This window comes from Artibeus jamaicensis, unplaced genomic scaffold (genome assembly GCF_021234435.1).
Source record: "Artibeus jamaicensis isolate MK-2021 breed Jamaican fruit bat unplaced genomic scaffold, CSHL_Jam_final contig_3126, whole genome shotgun sequence".
Lineage (NCBI taxonomy): Eukaryota > Metazoa > Chordata > Mammalia > Chiroptera > Phyllostomidae > Artibeus > Artibeus jamaicensis.
The window spans coordinates 18,823,427-18,842,197 of record NW_026521723.1 but is presented as its reverse complement, the minus strand read 5'-3'; the positions used below and the strand labels follow the sequence as shown (position 1 = coordinate 18,842,197).

The 18,771-nt window shown below is 36.5% G+C and overlaps 1 protein-coding gene across 2 annotated transcripts in view; it reads right to left on the bottom strand.

Annotated features, from left to right (window-relative positions):
- EAF2 (ELL associated factor 2) overlaps nt 1-18,771 on the bottom strand; it is a 49,596-nt gene that overhangs the window by 20,944 nt on the left and 9,881 nt on the right. Inside the window, exons 2-4 of one of the 2 annotated variants that reach the window (XM_037142271.2) lie at nt 16,766-16,860; nt 10,364-10,500; nt 8,204-8,349 (exon numbers count right to left, since the gene is read on the bottom strand). In XM_037142271.2, coding sequence (XP_036998166.2) covers nt 8,204-8,349; nt 10,364-10,500; nt 16,766-16,860 — 378 coding nt within the window. Of the gene's footprint in view, nt 1-8,203; nt 8,350-10,363; nt 10,501-16,765; nt 16,861-18,771 lie in introns of those variants that run through there. The other variant, XM_037142272.2, reaches the window with a different exon arrangement.

Here is an 18,771-nt window from a genome sequence, read left to right as displayed (position 1 = left end):
TCAGAAACTATACATAGCTGGAAATAATCTTGGTCAGACTAAGATGAGTGGTGCAGGGATGGGGAAAACATACCCACAATCTTCCCTGAAGACTGAACGGCACCTCCCAAGGGAGATCCAGGAATCCTACCCTCCTGGTCGCACCACAAGTCCCCTCTACAGGCAGGTGGAGGTGGTACCTACTGTGCTGCTGGATGTTAGATGACCTACCCCTGGACCTTCTGTAAAAAAGTCAATAGGGCAGAGTAGTAAGGACCAGCCCCAAAGCAGCCATGCTTGAAAAAGACAGCCACAGGCTGTGGACTGCTTGCAGTCAGATGGGGACACCATGTGACGTTACTAGAGTCACATCCAGAAGGAGAATGCATCAGATAAACACCAAACTTTGCTGAGACAAATTCCACTTTGTTTTTATTCAGGATTTGCATTATTTTTGTCTTACATAGCTTTTTAATATTTTTTCTTTTTTCTTCAATTTTATTCCTATTATTTCAGTTTATAATTTTATTTTTATTTCAGATACTGTTCCTTTGCCTTACTCCATTTTGCCTTCTTCCTTCTCATTCTTGTTCTTGCTCTGCATTTTATTTTCTCCCTTTCTGAGCCTTGTTTCTATTCCTTACTCTTACTATTTCTCCTTCTACCATCTCGAAATCATTTTTCTTTCCTGTAGTCACATCCTTTTTCCCTTTCTTATATTGCCTTTCAACCTTTATTAATCTTTGCGCATTTGGCATTGATATTGTGGTTGTTGTTTTTCATAAATTTTATTGCTATTTATTCAGCATTTTATTTTCAAATGTCATAGTTTACTCTTCCCCTGTCTTACTCCATTTTGCCTTCCTCCTGCCCTTTCTTTTTTTAAAATATATTTTATTGATTTATGCTATTACAGTTGTCCCATTTCCTGCCCTTCATTCCCCTCCACCCTGCACACCCTCTCCCACCCACATTCCCCCACTTCAGTTCATGTCCATGTGTCATAAGTTCTTTAGCTTCTACATTTCCCATACTATTTCTGCCCTCCCCGTCTACTGTCTACCTACCATCTATGCTACTTATTCTCTGTACCTTTTCCCCCTCTCTCCTCCTCCCACTCCCCTGTTGCTAACCCTCCATGTGATCTCCATTTCTGTGGTTCTGTTCCTGTTCTAGTTGTTTGCTTCATTTCCTTTTGTTTTTGTTTTAGGTGTGGTTGTTAATAACTGTGAGTTTGCTGTCCTTTCACTGTTCATTTTTTTATCTTCTTTTTCTTAGATAAGTCCCTTTAACACTTCATATAATAAGGGCTTGGTGATGATGAACTCCTTGACCTTGAACTTATCTGAGAAGCACTTTATCTGTCCTTCCATTCTAAATGAAAGCTTTGCTAGATAGAACAATCTTGGATGTAGGTCTTTGGATTTCATGACTTGGAATACTTCTTTCTAGCCCCTTCTTGCCTATAAGGTCTCTTTTGAGAAATCCTCTGATAGTCTGATGGGAACTCCTTTGTAGGTGACTGTCCCCTTATCTCTTGCTGTTTCTAGGATTCTCTCCTTCATTTTAATCTTGGCTAATATAATTATCATGTGCCTTGGTGTGTTCCTTCTTGGGTCCAACTTCTTTGGGACTCTCTGAGCTTCCTGGACTTCCTTAGAAGTCTATTTCCTTTGCCAGATTGGGGAAATTCTCCTTTATTACTTGTTCAAATAATTTTTCCACTTGTTGCTCTTCCTCTTCTTCTGGTACCCCTATAATTCAGATGTTGGCATGTTTAAAGATGTCCTGGAGGTTCTTAAGCCTCTCCCCATTTTTAAAAATTCTTGTTTCTTCATTCTTTTCTGTTTGGTTGTTTCTTCCTTCTGGTCCACTCCATTGAGTTGAGTCCCAGTTTCCTTCCCATCACTGTTGGTTCCCTATGCATTTTCCTTCATTTCACTTAGTGTAGCCTTCATTCTTTCATCTAATTTATGACCAAAATCAACCAGTTCTACGAGCATCCTGATCACCAGTGTTTTGAACTGTGCATCTGATAGGTTGACTATCTCTTTGTCGCTTAGTTGTATTTGCTGTGGAGCTTTGATCTGTTCTTCCATTTGGGCCATTTTGTTTTGTCTTGTTGCTCTTGTTATGTAGCAAGGGGAGGATCCTTAGGTGTTCACCAGGGCAGGTCAACCCAGTCTCTGGATTGTGATGCTGTATATTGGGGGTGAGGTCAGAGAGGGAGCAGTGGTATTTGCTCCACTCTCTATTAGATTTCAGTCCCTTCTGCTGCTTCTCCCAAGCAAACTGGGCCTTTCTGGTGCTGATTCCCATGTGGGTGGGCTTGTGTATGTTCTAGGGCCCTGTGGGTCTCTCCAATGAACTCTCCTGTGAGAATGGGAGTCTTTCCCTGCACCTCAACCGATACAGGTGTTTTCAATCAGTGCTTTTAGGCTTTATTTCCCTGTGCTGGGACCCTGGGTTGCACGTTCTGTCCCACTCCCCAGTTTCACCTGGTTTATCTGCTTGAGAACATGGGACTGCCCGGTCAAGCCAGCTACCTTGTGTGCAGTGCCTCGCTTCACGATTGCCACCTTGCTGGGTCTGCCAGCCACTGCCTGTGAACCCGGGGTGTGCCCGCTGCCATCTTGTGTGCTTAGGGTGCCTTGCATGCTTGCACCAGGTGCCACCACTTCTTGTGCCATGAAGCCTCTCTGCCTGGCTGCCCAACCCTGCCTCGCCTACCGGTCTGGATGAATGTGTCTATTTTATCTCCTTGGTTGTCTGACTTCCATACAGTTCAATTTTTCTGTCAGTTCGGTTGTTATTTTGTTTCTAAATTGTTGTTGTCCTTATTTTGATTGTGTGAAGAGGCACAGTGTGTCTGTCTATGACTCCATCTTGGCCGGAAGTCCCCCTGCCTTTTGTTATTTTCATTTGAAATTTCATTTTTTCCCTCTCCTAGTATGGTATCTATTCCTTACTCTTACTATTTCTCCTCTATCCTTTGAAAACCATTTTTCTTTCCTGTAGACACAGCATATTATTTTTTCTCTTTCTTATACTATTCTCATTCTCTTTCCACCTTTATTAACCTGCTCACTTGTCACTGATATTGCTGCTGTTATTGTTTTTCTACAATTCTGTTCCTATTATCTATTTTTTTAAATTTTAAACTTCATATTATATTCTTCCCTTTTCTTACTCCATTTTGCCTTCTTCCTTCCCTTTTAAAATTTATGATTTAATTTTTTTCTCCATTTCTTCTGATAAAGACACAACAAAGAAAGAAAACTGCAGGCCAATATCTGATAACATAGATACTAAAATCCTCAACAAAATGTTGGCCATTGGATCCAGAAATACATTAAAAACATCATACAGTGACCAGAGGAGAGGGGGGAAGGAGATAATGGTGGAAAGAAGGGAAAAAGATTAGTCAAAGAACATGTATGGATGACCCATCAACATGGACAACAGTGTGGGGATTGATGTTGGGAGCAGTGGGGCAGGTTGGGCAGAGGAGGGCAAAGAGAGAAAAAATTGGGACAACTATAGTAGAATAACAATTAAGAAACAAAACAAACAAAACAAAAAAATCATATACCATGATCAAATGGGATTTATCCCAGGGATGCAAGGATGGTACAATATTTGCAAATCAATAAACATAATACATCACAGACAAAATAAAGAAGAAAAATTACATGAGCACATCAATAGATGCTGAAAAAGCATTTGATGAAACGCAGAACACATTTATGATAAAAACAATCACCCAAGTGGCAAGAGAGGGAGCATACCTCAATATAACAAAGGCTATATATGAGAAACCTACTGCCAGCATGATACTCAATGGGCAAAAACTGAAAGCATTTCCCTCAAGATAAGGAACAAAATGGGGTGCTGCTTTCACCACTCTTATTCAACTTAGTACCAGAAGTTCTAGCCACAGTGATTAGATAAGATATAAAAAGTATCCAAATTGGACAGGAGGAAGTACAACTGTCATTATTTTCAGATGACATTATAGTATATATAGAAAACGCTATAGTATCCACCAAAAAATTACTCTACCTAACAAGTGAAATCAGCAAAGTAAAGAGATACAAAATCAATATATAGAAACTGATGGCATTTTTGTATACCAACAATGAATAATCAGAAAGGGAAACTAAAAAGAAATACCATTTACTGTAACAACAAGAAAAATAAAGCACCTAGGAATAAATTTAACCAAGGATGTAAAAGACCTGTACTCGGAAAACTATAGGACACTGAAGAAAGAAATTGAGGAAGATACATATAATTGGACGCATATACCAAGTTCATGGTTTCGAAGAATATCTTTAAAATGTCCATACTACCCAAAGCAATCTACAGATTCAGTGCAACCCCTATTAAAATATCACTGGCATATTTCACAGATCTAGAACAAATATTTTAAAAATTTATATGGAACCAAAAAAGACTCTGAATAGACTCTGCAATCCTGAGAAAGAACAACAAAGTTGGAGGGATCACAATACCTGATATCAAATTGTACTATAAGGCCACTGTAATCAAAAGTCCGGTATGGCATAAGAATAGACACACAGACCAATGGAATGGAATAGAGAATCCAAAATTAACTTGTGTTTCTATGGTCAATTAATATTCGACAAAGGGGACACAAGCACACAGTGGAGTAAAAACAGTCTCTTCAACAAATGGTGCTGGGAAAATTAGATGGCACATGCAAAAAAATGAAACTAGACCACCAACTTATACCATAAACTCAAAATGGATAAAAGACTTAAATATAAGTCATGATACCATAAAAGTCCTAGTGGAAAACATAGGCAGCAAAATTTCAGATATCCTACGTAGCAATATTTTTGCCATTATATCTCCTTGGGCAACGGAAATAAAGGAAAAGTAAACAAATGGGGCTATTATCAAATCAAAAAGCCTCTGCACAGCTAAGGAAACCATCATGAAAAAGAAAAGGGAACTGACTGTATGGGAGAACATATCTGGCAATAATACATTGGTCAACGGTTTAATCTCCAAAATATAAAAAGAACTCATAGGACTCAACTCCAGGAAAAAAGCAATGCAATTAAAAATGGGCAAAGGACATGAATACACAAATCACCAAGGGGGACATACAGATGGCCTAAAGACATAGGAAAAAGTGCTCAACACCACTAGCCATCAGAGAGACATAAATTAAAATCATAATGAGATATCACCTCACACCAGTCAGAAAGGCCATCATTAATAAATCAACAAACAATTGCTGGCAAGGACGTGGAGAAAAGGGAACCCCACTGCACTGTTGGTGGGAATGCAGACTGGTATAGCCACTGTGGAAAACAGTATGAAATTTCTTAAAAATTAAAAATGGAACTGCCTTTTGACCCAGCAACTCCACTGCTGGGAATATACCCTAACAGTCCTGAAATACCAATTCAAAAGAACTTATGCACCTCTAAGTTCATAGCAGCGCTATTTACAATAGTCAAGTGTTTGAAACAGCCTAAGTGCCCATCAATAGATGAGTAGATAAAAAAACTGTGGTATATTTACAAAACAGAATACACTATATAACAGGAAAAAGAAAGGAATTCCTAACTTTTGCAACAGCTGGGATGGAACTGGGAACTGGAGACTATTATACTAAGTGAAATAAGCCAGTTGGTGAAAGACAAACACCATATTGTTCCACTTATAACTGGAATCTAATGAGTAAAGTAAATTAATGAGAAAAATAGAACCAGAGACATGGAAACATGAACAGACTGACAGCTGTAAGAAGGGAGGTGTGAGTGGGGTAATGGTGGAAGGAAGGGGAAGGAATTAGTCAAAGAATATACATGAGTGACCCATGGACATGGACAATAGAATGGAGACTGACTCAGGGAGTGTGAGGTAGGGTGAGTGGAGGGGACAAAAGGTAAAAAAAAAGTGGGACAACTGTAAACAGAATAAACAGTTTAAAAATTAAAAATAAAATAAAATCTTAAAAAGCATGAATAGCCCTGGCTGGTGTAGCTGAGTAGATTGAACACAGACTGCAAACCAAAGGGTTCAATTCCCAGTCAGGGCATGGGCCTGGGTTGCAGGCCAGGTCACCACTGGGGGCCATGTGAGAGGCAACCACACGATGTTTCTCTCCCTCTTTCTCCCTCCCTTCCTCTCTCTCTAAAAATAAATACATAAAATCTTTTTAAAAAAGAATTTCTTTAAAAAAATGTATGTATATACTTGCTTCCTTTTATGTTCCTTTTTTGTATTGGTGCATCATCAATTTTTATTTATTTATTTTTTTACTTTTTTAGCTTTATTTTTATCATTCACACTATTACAGATGCCCCCCGTTTTTTCCTCTTTGCCCCCTTTTGTTCTTACAACTACTGGATGTTAACAAATGTTTTAGCTACTGCCAACCTCATAAATGAAAAATGACCTTTTAATCTTAAAATTCCATTTTAAAGCATTAGTGAGTTTGATCAACTTCTTATATACAGGGTAGAGCAACAGATTTACAGTTGTCTGTGTGAAAAGTAATACAATAATTGATAAATAATAATGTAAGAATAAACTCTGTTTTGCATACTCAATACTGTAAACCTTCTTTTGCCTATGTTTTTATCGACCATTGTATATTTTATGTTGTGAGACAGACTTAATTTAAGTCCATAGAGAAATTTTGCATGTGATACAACTGGCTTTTCATATCAGGGAAAGAAATGATGACTTATTCAATTAATGGTGTTGATAGATACTCTATCAATACAATATTTGTTGATTCTCTATCAATACTAATTGTGACTGTTGGGGTGGATGTAAGTTTGGATTCTTATTCCTTAAACTAAAATTCCACATAGCTCAAAGATGTAAATGTGAATGTTAAACCATAGAAACACTAATACAAGTTTCAGACATCTAGATTTAGATCTGAAAACATGCTTCAACCGCAGGAGGAGACACTGGCAGAGAAGGGTCAGGAAAATATTTAAAAGAAGACTGTTAGAGGGACAGGGTACACGAACATCTCAGTGTAAATTCTCATACAAAGTTAGAGCTTATACGTGGATCATGTTAACTTATCCTCTACGATACAATGCTTTAATACACTGTTTTTATTAAGGTCTCTCCTAAAAAACTGACACATAGAGGAACTTCTGTATTGTCAAATTATTGCTGAAAATACTGTATCATTTGATATTCCCTAGAATAGATTCCATATGATAAACTCCTTCTAGAATTTAGTAGCAGGACAGAGTCTAATTCTTTGGAACCTGTCTCTTAAATAACACAAAATATGCTACTTTGGTCTTTATTTTTGCCTTAGTGACCAGGAAACTCAGATCTAAATTTAATGTTTTATTAATTAACAAATTTGTTTCCTCTTTCCCTTTAATACCATGTTTTTATTTTCCAGTATTTTACTGTATATGTATATATTAATGATACCATAATTAAAATCCATTTTGGAAGCAGTCATGATAAAATAAAATTCAAGATTCCTTTTCACAATGAGGGTTCTGAGCTTCATCTTCCTTACTGCTAGTAATAGGAACACATATATTAGGGAACTAATATTCTACTGGGCCTAGTAGGGAGCAAGTGGAATCGGACTATTACATGTAAGTTATGAAGGAAAAGCGTAGAAGCAAATATATTTTGGTGACCAGGGTCTTACTTCTGCCACAATTAACTATAACACCAACACCCGAACTGCAGCTAGGGGGGGAATAATGGAGATTTAAATTTCCTTACGTTCAAAAGGACTGTGCCTCCCTAGAAACACCTTCCTGCTGAGAAGTGAGCAGCAATTCAGAAGAACTTGCCTGCTGCTTCCGCTTACTCTATCTCCTCACTTCACTACTGTTTTGGTGACATCTTAGACATCTACAGTCTGGCTATGCATAAAGAACTTCGACAGAAGATGCTGTGAAGAACTGAATTTGAATCATCACAACTGTCAAAAAGAAGAAAACTCCAGTTACACACATCTAAATACTTTCCCCCTGAATGAGAATAGAAGAATTCTCTTATATTGATACATAATTACATAATACCCTGGATCATAAACTACGCTCTACTCCCTGCAAGAAAACCCATAATAATAAAAAAAAAACTTTGCTCTCAATAACATGTAATAGTTAGTTCCCTTGTTAATTAAAATGAAAGTTGTTACTTATTCTTAATCATTCCTTATAAAGGAATGTTATATATACCTAGATTTTACCTCTTTCAATATCATCCATCGAAGATGTTGGGGACATCTTGTCTTCGAATGGAGAATGTTTTACAAGATTGGGGGTCCTCATTAAGTTCCGCATTTGTTGCTGCTGATGCTCTACACGAGACTGCATTTTACTGCTTCCTTCAACCCTGAAATTAGAAACATTTATGTCAAAATGTTTTTTTTGGCAGAGATCAAAAGCAGGTCAAAATGGTTATGATGGCAATGTAACAACAATTTCAACTTACAAAGTTACTAAAATTAACCACTTATTCCTTCCCCTAGACATCTTTTAGTGGTATTCGAGAATTAAAACATTAATTTATTCCATTATTTAACAAATGTTTATGGATTCCTGCTATTTATGCATGGCATATATACACTTCCATTGAGGGGTACAAACATGAATAAAACCAAAATTACTGCTCAAAATTAGAGAGATAAAACTTACACAAATGGCCCTGGATCGGTTGGTTGGAGTGTGGTCCCATACAACCGAAAGGTTGCAGGTTTGATTCCTAGTCAGGGCTCAAAGGAGAAGGCAACCAACTGGTGTTTCTCTCTCACATCAATCGCTCTCTCTCTCCCCCCGCCACTCCCCCACACCACTCTCCTTTCCTATCTCTAAAAGCAATAAAAAATGTCCTTGGGCAAGGATAAAATAAAAACCTACACAAATGCCTAAAATAATATATACCTTACTGTATAGTAGGTACAAATGTATTCCCTAAATTATAAAATTATCATTTCTGTAAAACTAAATCACTTTCACATTTTTGATTCATTATGTTAAGGCACATTACTAAAGCTTTCTTTCTTTCCTTTCAATTCTTTTAAGAAGTCTATGTAATACAATTATGCTTGATTTCTGCCTCTCCTATTTCCAGTCACCAAATCCTGTCAGTTCTTCCTCAACAAAGTATTTAGCACCTCACTTTTCTCTTCATTCCCATTCTCAAAACTGTGGTTTATGCATTTTTGCTGCCCCTATAGTTTCATTACACTACTCAGTTTGGTGAATTAATGGTTCAAAACAAAAATATTTTTAATTAAAAAAATTTATTCCCTAGTTAAAAAAACTTCAATACTGTCTATGGAGCACTTAAGACAATGTTCTAAGTTCACAGGTAATATTGAAGGCATTAACTTCAATGTACCTTTATGACCTTACTTCTAAGCCACTATCCTCACTTCCCAATACTTATTTATATGTAGGCACAGAAACAAATCTCTGCTCTATTCAAACAAGTCTTATCCATTGCCCCAAATAATTCAAATATATATATATATATATATATACCTACCTTCAAACCTTGCTTACATCCTCATGTTCTTTCTGATCAAATTAAATCACTTGTTTTCAAACTTCCCTACCAATAAAAATCACCTGGAGGGAGAGGGTAATGAAAACTAGAGCTTCCCAGGCTGCTTCCTAATCTGAAATTTGATATGAGAACTCATTTTTATAAGCACTAAAGGTAATTCTTATCGAGTATGCTTGGGGAGGAAAAAGTCCTAAAGCTAACCTTCTCTCACGTTACATCAGTAAGGGTTCCCTGAATGCTCCAACCAACCACAACTTGTCCCTTTCTTTAATTCCTAGAGCAATTTTTGTCTATACTATTTGCATGGCTTTTTGTCTATACTATTTGCATGTCCCTTACATTACATGGTAATTAAGGCACTGCCTGGTCCCAAAAAAGGATATGAGATGGCTATATTCCCTTATTGACCTTCCTAATAAAACAATGTTAATCCAATCGAAATGCAGAAATTTCAATTACTTATACAGAAAACTTTCCTTTACATATTTTCTAGGTTTCAATAAACTCTTACTAATCAAGATGAAATTATTCGAAGAGCATATATGGCTCTTTTCAGTCCAGTTCCATATAAGCATCTACAGTGAACTAAGATATATGTATATACACACATAGAAAATATTCAGAACAAAACAAACTTTTACATATCAAAAAGAAAAATCCTACAAGCTTTTGGCTAAGGTTCTCCACCAAATTTAAACTTGGAAAAAGGTTAAAACATTTTTGTGCCACACAGCAATAACCCTTATATAATAATGTGATTTAATCAAATAATTTTTTCACTGACATTTCCTTAGCAATTTATGTGCTGATAAAATAATTTGTTTTGTTAGCCACATACCTTGTTTTTTTTACAGTGATGTTGCTACTGAGTTTTTCTAGTCGACATTCTCCAGTATCATGGTTAATTATCAAAATGCATTCTTTTAAGTAAGGTTTCTTTGAACCTTTGAAAACAGTTACTGGCGGAGTTGATCCCTGTTTAAAAAGTTAATTATCATTACTTAAAATTTATCATATTAGTTCAGTTGGGAGGGACTTTGAGATCTGTGTTTCTCAATGTATATTATACTTCAAGTCACCTAACAACCTAAATTTAATAAAAAGTCAGAGATCGAGAGAGGCTAGTTCTTAAAGCTCCCTTCCTTGAGGATAGGGCATAGAGGAAGGACTTTCCCTGAGACAGCAAAGATTTGTTTCATTTGCTTACAACTGGCAATTGGGATTCTATTCTAATACAACCAATATATTTTACAGATAAGGCAGTAGAAGCTGTGAATTATATTTCCTATCCCTCTTCTTCCTTCATTCATTTAGCTTTTTAAGTATTTTCTTAGAATGGTGCTCCCCTATGCAGACTAAGGAAAATGAATGTATCAAGGAATAACTGTTACGTTAAACCCAGAGATTAATTTTAGCATCCTTAAAAGTGGGACAACCAGACATTATATGCTTCATGATGTGACAAAAAAAAAAGTATGCAGCATCACCTATAAAGTATTCTTGCTAAAAACAAACAAAACAAAAAACCTCCACAAAGAATCTAACTCTCGTCGAGCCTTTAAATAAACCACCAGTTCATAGGAAATACAGGGAGTAAAGAGACAAGTTAAATAATACCAGGCACAAGTAATTTGAACCCAGAACATGAGTGTATTCTCTAAGACAAATAACTAGTTTTCTCTAACAAACTCATAGAATATAAAGGGGAAGGGGCTTTTTCAGAATAAGAGACTTAAGGAACATAATGTCAAAATATTATAGGAATCTTATTTGGGTTCCTAGGGGAAAACATTTTTGAGGCCATCATGAAAATGTGAGCATGGACCAGGTATTATAATTAATTCTGCTTCATGTGATAATAGCATGGTACTTAGGTTTTTAAAAAATCCTTGTCAGTTAGACATGCATACATTAGCACTTATGAAATGGCATAAAATTTGGGATTGTTTTAACTTACATTGGGAAAAAAGTGGTAAGAGACTATGTAAAAAATAGCAAAATAAGAATTATTGAAGCTTGATGATAAAGAGTATGGGGTTTTATTATTCTCTAATAAACAGTTGGAGAACCCAGATCATCACCGACAACCCACACACACCTACATGTTTCTCCTGCATCCTACGTCTGCATTCCTCAACCCTGAAGGGATTCTATGTTTATCATTCTCTAACTTTATTCCATATTTATGTATCCCTAAACAATAAAGTTTTACATTGCTAGTTTTTGAACTTTATAAAAATGCATTAAATTTTTAAAGTACTGATTATAATAATTTTGTCAAGTACAACAGTAATATTACATCAGGTTAGAAAAGGGTGACTTCTAAAAAGACTAAAAGGTATATCATATTTTAATATGTCATTTTAATTTCATTAGAGATTTAATATGTGACCATAAGGAGTAGTGCTATGAGATAAATTTGGTGATTAAGGATACCATAAATGGAGGTAGATTAGAGACTTCTGAGAGGTAGGAAGAGAAAAATGATAAAACCAAAAGAAAAGGCTTTTCACCTCATATCTAAGACTAAAATCATCTACAGAAAATCAGGCATGCATAGCACACAGACGAGGACCCGTTTGGAGTGGCTGGAGAAGAGTGAGATGTGGTGCCCTTGGGTGAAGCACTGGTGAAGAAGCATGGCTGTGACAAAATAAACTGGCCGACCTGAGTGTACGTATATTTTTCAAATGTCCTAGCTGAAAACGAGTGACTATGATACCCTAAAATAGTAATGCAGGGACTCCAAATTACAGTTGACAAGAGATCCATGCAATATACTCTTCTTAAATATATTTGCATTATTACTTAGAATAGAATACATCTTAAAGTTACAATACTTTATTGTACTCTAAGTTACTGAAGAATAAAGATTGAATGATAAATATTTTTTATTGCTCTTACCACCTAAACCACCACACCCTTCAGATACTCAATGAATGTTGAGAACAAACAATCTGAACATTTTCTTACCATAACAAGTTAAATAAGACTTCCATAATTTCTATACCTGCTTTTTATACTTTGAATAAGTTTTTAAAAATTAAACTTTTTTCTCATGATATTGAGCATCATTCTTATATTAACTTTAGTTTTTGCCCAGTATCTTATTCCATACCTCAAGAAAAGGGTATTAACGATTTAAAGTACCAGGAAACCCCTAAGCATATGAACGATCCTTGCCTCTAAATAACCACAGAATATATCCTATCATGTTTACTGCTGTTACCCAACTTGGAACCCAATCAGTATCTGACCTAGAGTACTGTTATCTTCCTCTATATTTCTTGCAGTTTTCTTTCTCTTATCTGCTGACAGGCAAATGTGACCATGCCTGATTATAAATACCAGGGAAAGAAAATAATCAGTAATAGGATGGAATAGCACTAGTACAATAGTACTCCCAAAGTAGCATGAGAGAAAAAAAGAAAAAAAGCAAGAAAGAAGAGATGCCTGAAACTGAATTGTGCTATACCACCAAGTATAACATAATAAAAGTTCTATTTTAATGGGATAACTAAGCTTCTAGGCATTTTTACCAGGATGATGAAAATGAATTCATTAAGAAAATACAATCTAAATGCCTCAAACGAATAACCATTACATTTCCATAAAGTACCCACAAAATATGGAGCTCTGAAGAAACATTAAATCTTCTACTTGTTTAAAGAAGTTCTTTAATTAAAAGTGAAAAATCCACAAAGTTCATTTGAGACTGTAAATTCTCTTCATTCTAGCTGTCTAACGGTTACAGGATAAACTTCAAACACTTACACATTACCCAGAAGTCCTTTATTATCTGACTCCTAAATGCCTTTCTAACCCCACTATGTCCTCGTATACAACCCTTCTTGCCTACGCTTATAAGTAGTTAGTTCTTCAAATGGTAACAGACTCTTTTCTTGCTTTATCTTAGCCCATACATTTGCTTCTCTCTGCCGAAAATGTCCTTCCCTCTTTCTTTCACCTCGGCAACTTCAACTCACTTTCAAAATAGAGTATACAGTGTTTTCTTTCTATGTTAAAGTTACAGTCTTGGTTTTCTCTGAAAAGAGATCAGATCAATATAAAAGAAAAAAAGAAACTTAAGCTGAATGCTAAGAAATTTCTAACTCAAGGACTGAAAAAACTAGAGCATATAAACAAAGAGCTTGTATAATTATATAAATAGTGTTACTTGGATACATCTGGAAATTTAAAAAGTGGTCAAAATTTAAAACATTTGGTTAAGGCCTCCCTGACCTTAGTCTCTTTCTTTTCTACCTTATTCCCTAAACTAATGGTAAAACCACTCAAAAAGCACAAATTTATTCATCTCAACTGCTTAAAAATCTCTAATAGTTCTCTAATACCTAGATAAAGTACAAATATTATATATTACGACATAAAAGATTCTTTACAATCTAATACCAACCCACATTTCTGGATTCTACTCCTATCAATTATATTTCATTATTCTGTAAAGTACTACATTAATTCATTTATTCCAAAAACTTATTGTTCTTTTATCAGTAGTCTTTCACATACTACTTTTTCTGCCCAGAAAACTCCACTCTCTTCCTACCTGATGTTATTTGACTTCTCCTTTAAGGCTCAGCTCAAACAGCATCTCCATTGGAAGGCTTCCAAGATTCCACAAGATAGAGTATTTGAATCCACTTATGAGCTTGCACAGAATTTTGTACATACTCTAACTGATAATACTACATGTTTATGTGTCTACCTGCTTTTACAGATTAGAGCTAGAAGGAAGGGGATATGTTATTATTCCTAACTTGGAGTATACAATCTGACTTATAAAGTAATTAAAAAAAACATTCATTTAGACATCCAATTATATCAAGTTATTTGATATAACTGTTGAAACTTCTAAAATGCATTAAGACTTCCAGTCAAGATGGTGGCACAGGCAGCTCTGGCTCTCTCTTTGTACAACTACATCAAAATTACAACGAAAATATAGAACAACCATGACTCAGGAACATCAGAAATGAGCTGAATGAAGTCTGACAACTACAAAATGGAGCTGAATGGAAGTCTGACAACTACAGATTAAAGAAACTTCATTCATCCAGACTAGTAGGAGGGGCACAGAGGCAGAACGGGCTGGTCCCATACCCATGTGTGGTGAATAAAAATTCCAGAGATATCTCCTGGGCAAGGAATCCCAGTCCCACCCACATCAGGACCACCAACCCAGGGTTCCAGTGACACAAAGATAAGTCCTCACAACTCCTGGCTGCAAAAACCAGCGGGGATTGAGTTGGTGGAAGAACTCCTGGAGCTCCAAGCAGTTCTTTTTAAATAAACCACCACCAACTTCCTCGGACTCACTCCCTCTGAGCTTCGGCAAGAGGATAGCAGCCTGAAAGGCACGAGTGGCATGCTGAGAGAAATGCTGAAGTGTCTGGCATCAAGGCAAGCAGAGGCCATCGTCCCTCTTCTAAACCCTCTCCAAACAGAGACAGAAAGCTCATAAGCTGGAGCCCATATCTGACACTCTGTTGACCTGGCTAACAGTGTTTCAGCTGCCTTGGAGATGCCCAGAGACTCCGCCCCACCCAACTTAAGAGCATACCCAAGCTGGTTTTCCATATGAACACCACATCTTAGATCATACTGCACAACTTCTTAAATCTTCCCAAATAAGCTGGCCTCAGTGAGCCCCAGGCCTGGAACTAGCACAGCTTGTCTTCTTCACCTGGGTGTCTCCAAGCCTCACACAAGCACCACCACCTCATATAGCTTTATAGCTCAGGCAGGGTGGCCTGAGGCAAAACACAGGTGGGGGCTGACCTTGACCTGAAATACCTGGGAGACCCCAGGCCCAGCACACCCAGTGAGTGGACAGCTACAGAGCATGTCTGAGCACCAACACTCTCGCCCTGCTCAGCTGATCCTCCACAGAAGGTAGAGGTTGGTGGTAAGTGGTCACAGTCAATCCTTGCAGCTGACTGGCCTAGGTAAATCCCTCCCACTGACCTGCCAACAGCAACCAAGTCTCAACTACAAGAAGAGGGTTTACTCAGCCCACACTAAGGGTGCACCTCAAGTACCCACTTGGGTGTTAGGGGAGGCTGTGCCACTGGACCCTGCAAGACACCTACTGTATTAGGCCACACTACCAAGATATGGAGTCAAAGAAGCTTTCTACCTAATATGTGGAAACAACACAGGGAGGCTGCCAAAATGAGCAGACAAAGAAACACGGCCCAGATGAAAGAACAGACTGAAACTCCAGAAAAAGAGCTAAACAAAATGGAGACAAGCAATCTATCAGATGCAGAGTTCAAAACACTGGTTATAAGGATGCTCAAGGAATCTGGTGAGGACAACAGCAGCATTAAAAACATCCAGTCAGAATGAAGGACACACTAAAGTGGAATAAAGAACCCTTCACAGAGAAACAATAGTAAGGTGGATAAAGCTGAGAATCAAAGCAATGACTTGGAACACAAGGAAGCAAAAAACCATCACGTAGAACAAGAAGAAAAAATAATCCAAAAAAATGAGGATAGTATAAACGGCCTCTGGGACAACTTCAAGAGGTTCAACATGTACATTATGGGGGTGTCAGAAGGAGAATAGACAGCAAGCAAGAAATTGGAAATTTATCTGAAAAAATAATAAAAGAAATCTTCTCTAATTTGGGGAAGGAAATAGACATGAAGTCCAAGAAACACATACAATCCCACTTATGATGGGTCAAAGAGGCCTACTCCAAGACACATCATAATTAAAAGGCCAAAGATCAAAGATAAAGAGAGACTTAAAAGTAGCAAGAGAAAAGAAGTTAGTTTCCACATGGTTGCCAGGTGGGAGTGGGGGAGGGAGAGAGTGGGTGAAGAGGTGAGGGGATTAAGAAGTATAAATAAATAGTTACAGAATAGCCATGGGGATGTACAGCATAGTACAGGAAATGGAGTAGCCAAAGAACTTATACACATGACCCATAGATCTGAACAATGGTCGGGGGACTGCCCGAGGGAGTAGGGGGCACTAGGTGGAAAAGGACAAAAGGGTAAGAATTAGGGCAGCTGTAATAGCATAATCAGTAAAATGTAATTTAAAATAGATTTAAATTTTTAGATCGTTTTACCTAAAATAAAGGGTTTTTTCCCTTCTCTGTGTGTATTAACTACTTTAACTATCAATACATGAGTTGTATAATTATTCTATTTAAATTTAGTGGAAATCTTACAAAAATATCCCTTTAGTCTAAATATGTAGAAATACTCACTTCTATATTTGGCAGAGTTATTGTCACCTGTTCTCCTTTGCCGACCTCAAGCTCTCCTTCACAAGAAGTGTCAACAGAAGCAGGTTTGAAGTCATCTAAAACCAGATACAGATACAGATTTTTATAAGATGGGACAACAGCTGAATATCTGGATATCAAAGTATGAGCATGTTTCAGACTGATAAATTGTTTTTCAACAACCAGTAATTAAAATGGTTTAAAAAAAATCTTTATATCACAAACACACAAACAAAATCTAGCTTACTTCTATTATGTATAATTCTGAGAAAAAAAGAAGCCGCTACACTCTAAAACAGTATTCTTCAAACCATGCTCCCTGGAATCCTGTTTATATCAATATGAACTAGACTACACTGTTCCGATGCTACAAACTAAATAATGTCAATGTTTTCACAATGGGTAAAAGCTGAAATTAATAAAATCTTTTCAATTTTCAGTCCTGTTCTCCCATAATTCTTTTAAGCCATCATGGGTGCCTACTACTACTTATTTGCTGCCTAGCAGAATGCAAAATAAATTAATACATGGCAAACACATATTCACAGGGAAACTTAAGAAAAAGCATTCTTATTTAGTTTAACAGCTTGAGTTTTTCATGGACATGTACACCACTACAGGATGTATAAATTTAACCATATCTGCCACTTCAGAAGAACTTCAAATAGTTGTCATATTGAGTTAAATTGTAATTTAAATGATGTCATTAAAATATATCACCTAGAAGGAATTTAGGGTGCTGAGATATACTTCACATGCTGAACAGGCTTAAAAACCTCTAAGATATGAAAACCACTTAAAAATAATTCACATCAATATATGGGGTCCAGCAGAAGTAAGGCCTGCTTGAGTGTGGTTGTTAGGACAATAATATGGGTGTGATAATTTATTATTTTAATTTAAACATTTTACCTAAAATGTCATATGGAGCACTTGAGTGTGATATTGTTACATTACACAATTCCATGCTTATGATTTTGTATTAAAAGATTTTGTAATAAAAAAGGGGCATTATTTGTGCTGGACCTGGTATATCAATGACTGATACTTCAGATATAGAATCCCTTGGGTTATATTTATTTTCTCTAGGTTGCCTCTTTATTAAAATATAACATACATGCAAAATAGAACATAAATAATAAGTCTGATGAATTTTCACAAAAGGGACATGTATATAATCAGCAACCAGATTAAGAAAAAAACAGCCTCTGTTGGAAAGGTTCCTTCCAATGACCTCAACCTCAAGAGATTTATCATAAAAGTAACAGGGAAGCACCAAGGCAAAAAGTCTGAATCCAAAGTAATAAATATTTATTAGTGAATATTAGGGAGCTATACTAGGCAATCTTGGGAAAGGAGAATCTTCTAAGTGCTCATCAAATCATCATTCCCCCAATAAACAAAGGTTGACCCTCTTCACAATCACAGTTATAGTACCTAACACTTATGTAACACTTATTATATGCCAAGCACCTTGCTTAACAGTTCATATTTAATTCTCATAACAACTCTATGAAAAGAAATAAAATCCATTCCTCTATTCCTTAAACACCATTCTAAGTATTCTTTATAATATGGTTTATTCTTCATGCTGGTTTAATTCAAACTTAATACATACAATAACAGTCCCTTCAAATCTTGATACTTACAGATTTTAAGAAAAAGTTTATAAAATAATATAAGCAATAGAGGAACCTGGTGAGGACAACAGCAGCATTAAAAACATTCAGTCAGAAATGAAGCACACACTAAAGTGGAATAAAGAACCCTTCACAGAGAAACAATAGTAAGGTGGATAAAGCTGAGAATCAAAGCAATGATTTGTAACATAAGTAAACAAAAAGCAACCATGCAGAACAACAAGAAGAAAAAATAATCCAAGAAAATCAGGCTAGTTGTCCCAGAGGCTTCTGGGACAACTTCAAGAGGTTCAACATGCATGTCACAGGGGTGCCAGAAGGAGAATAGAGAGCGAGCAAGAAATTAGA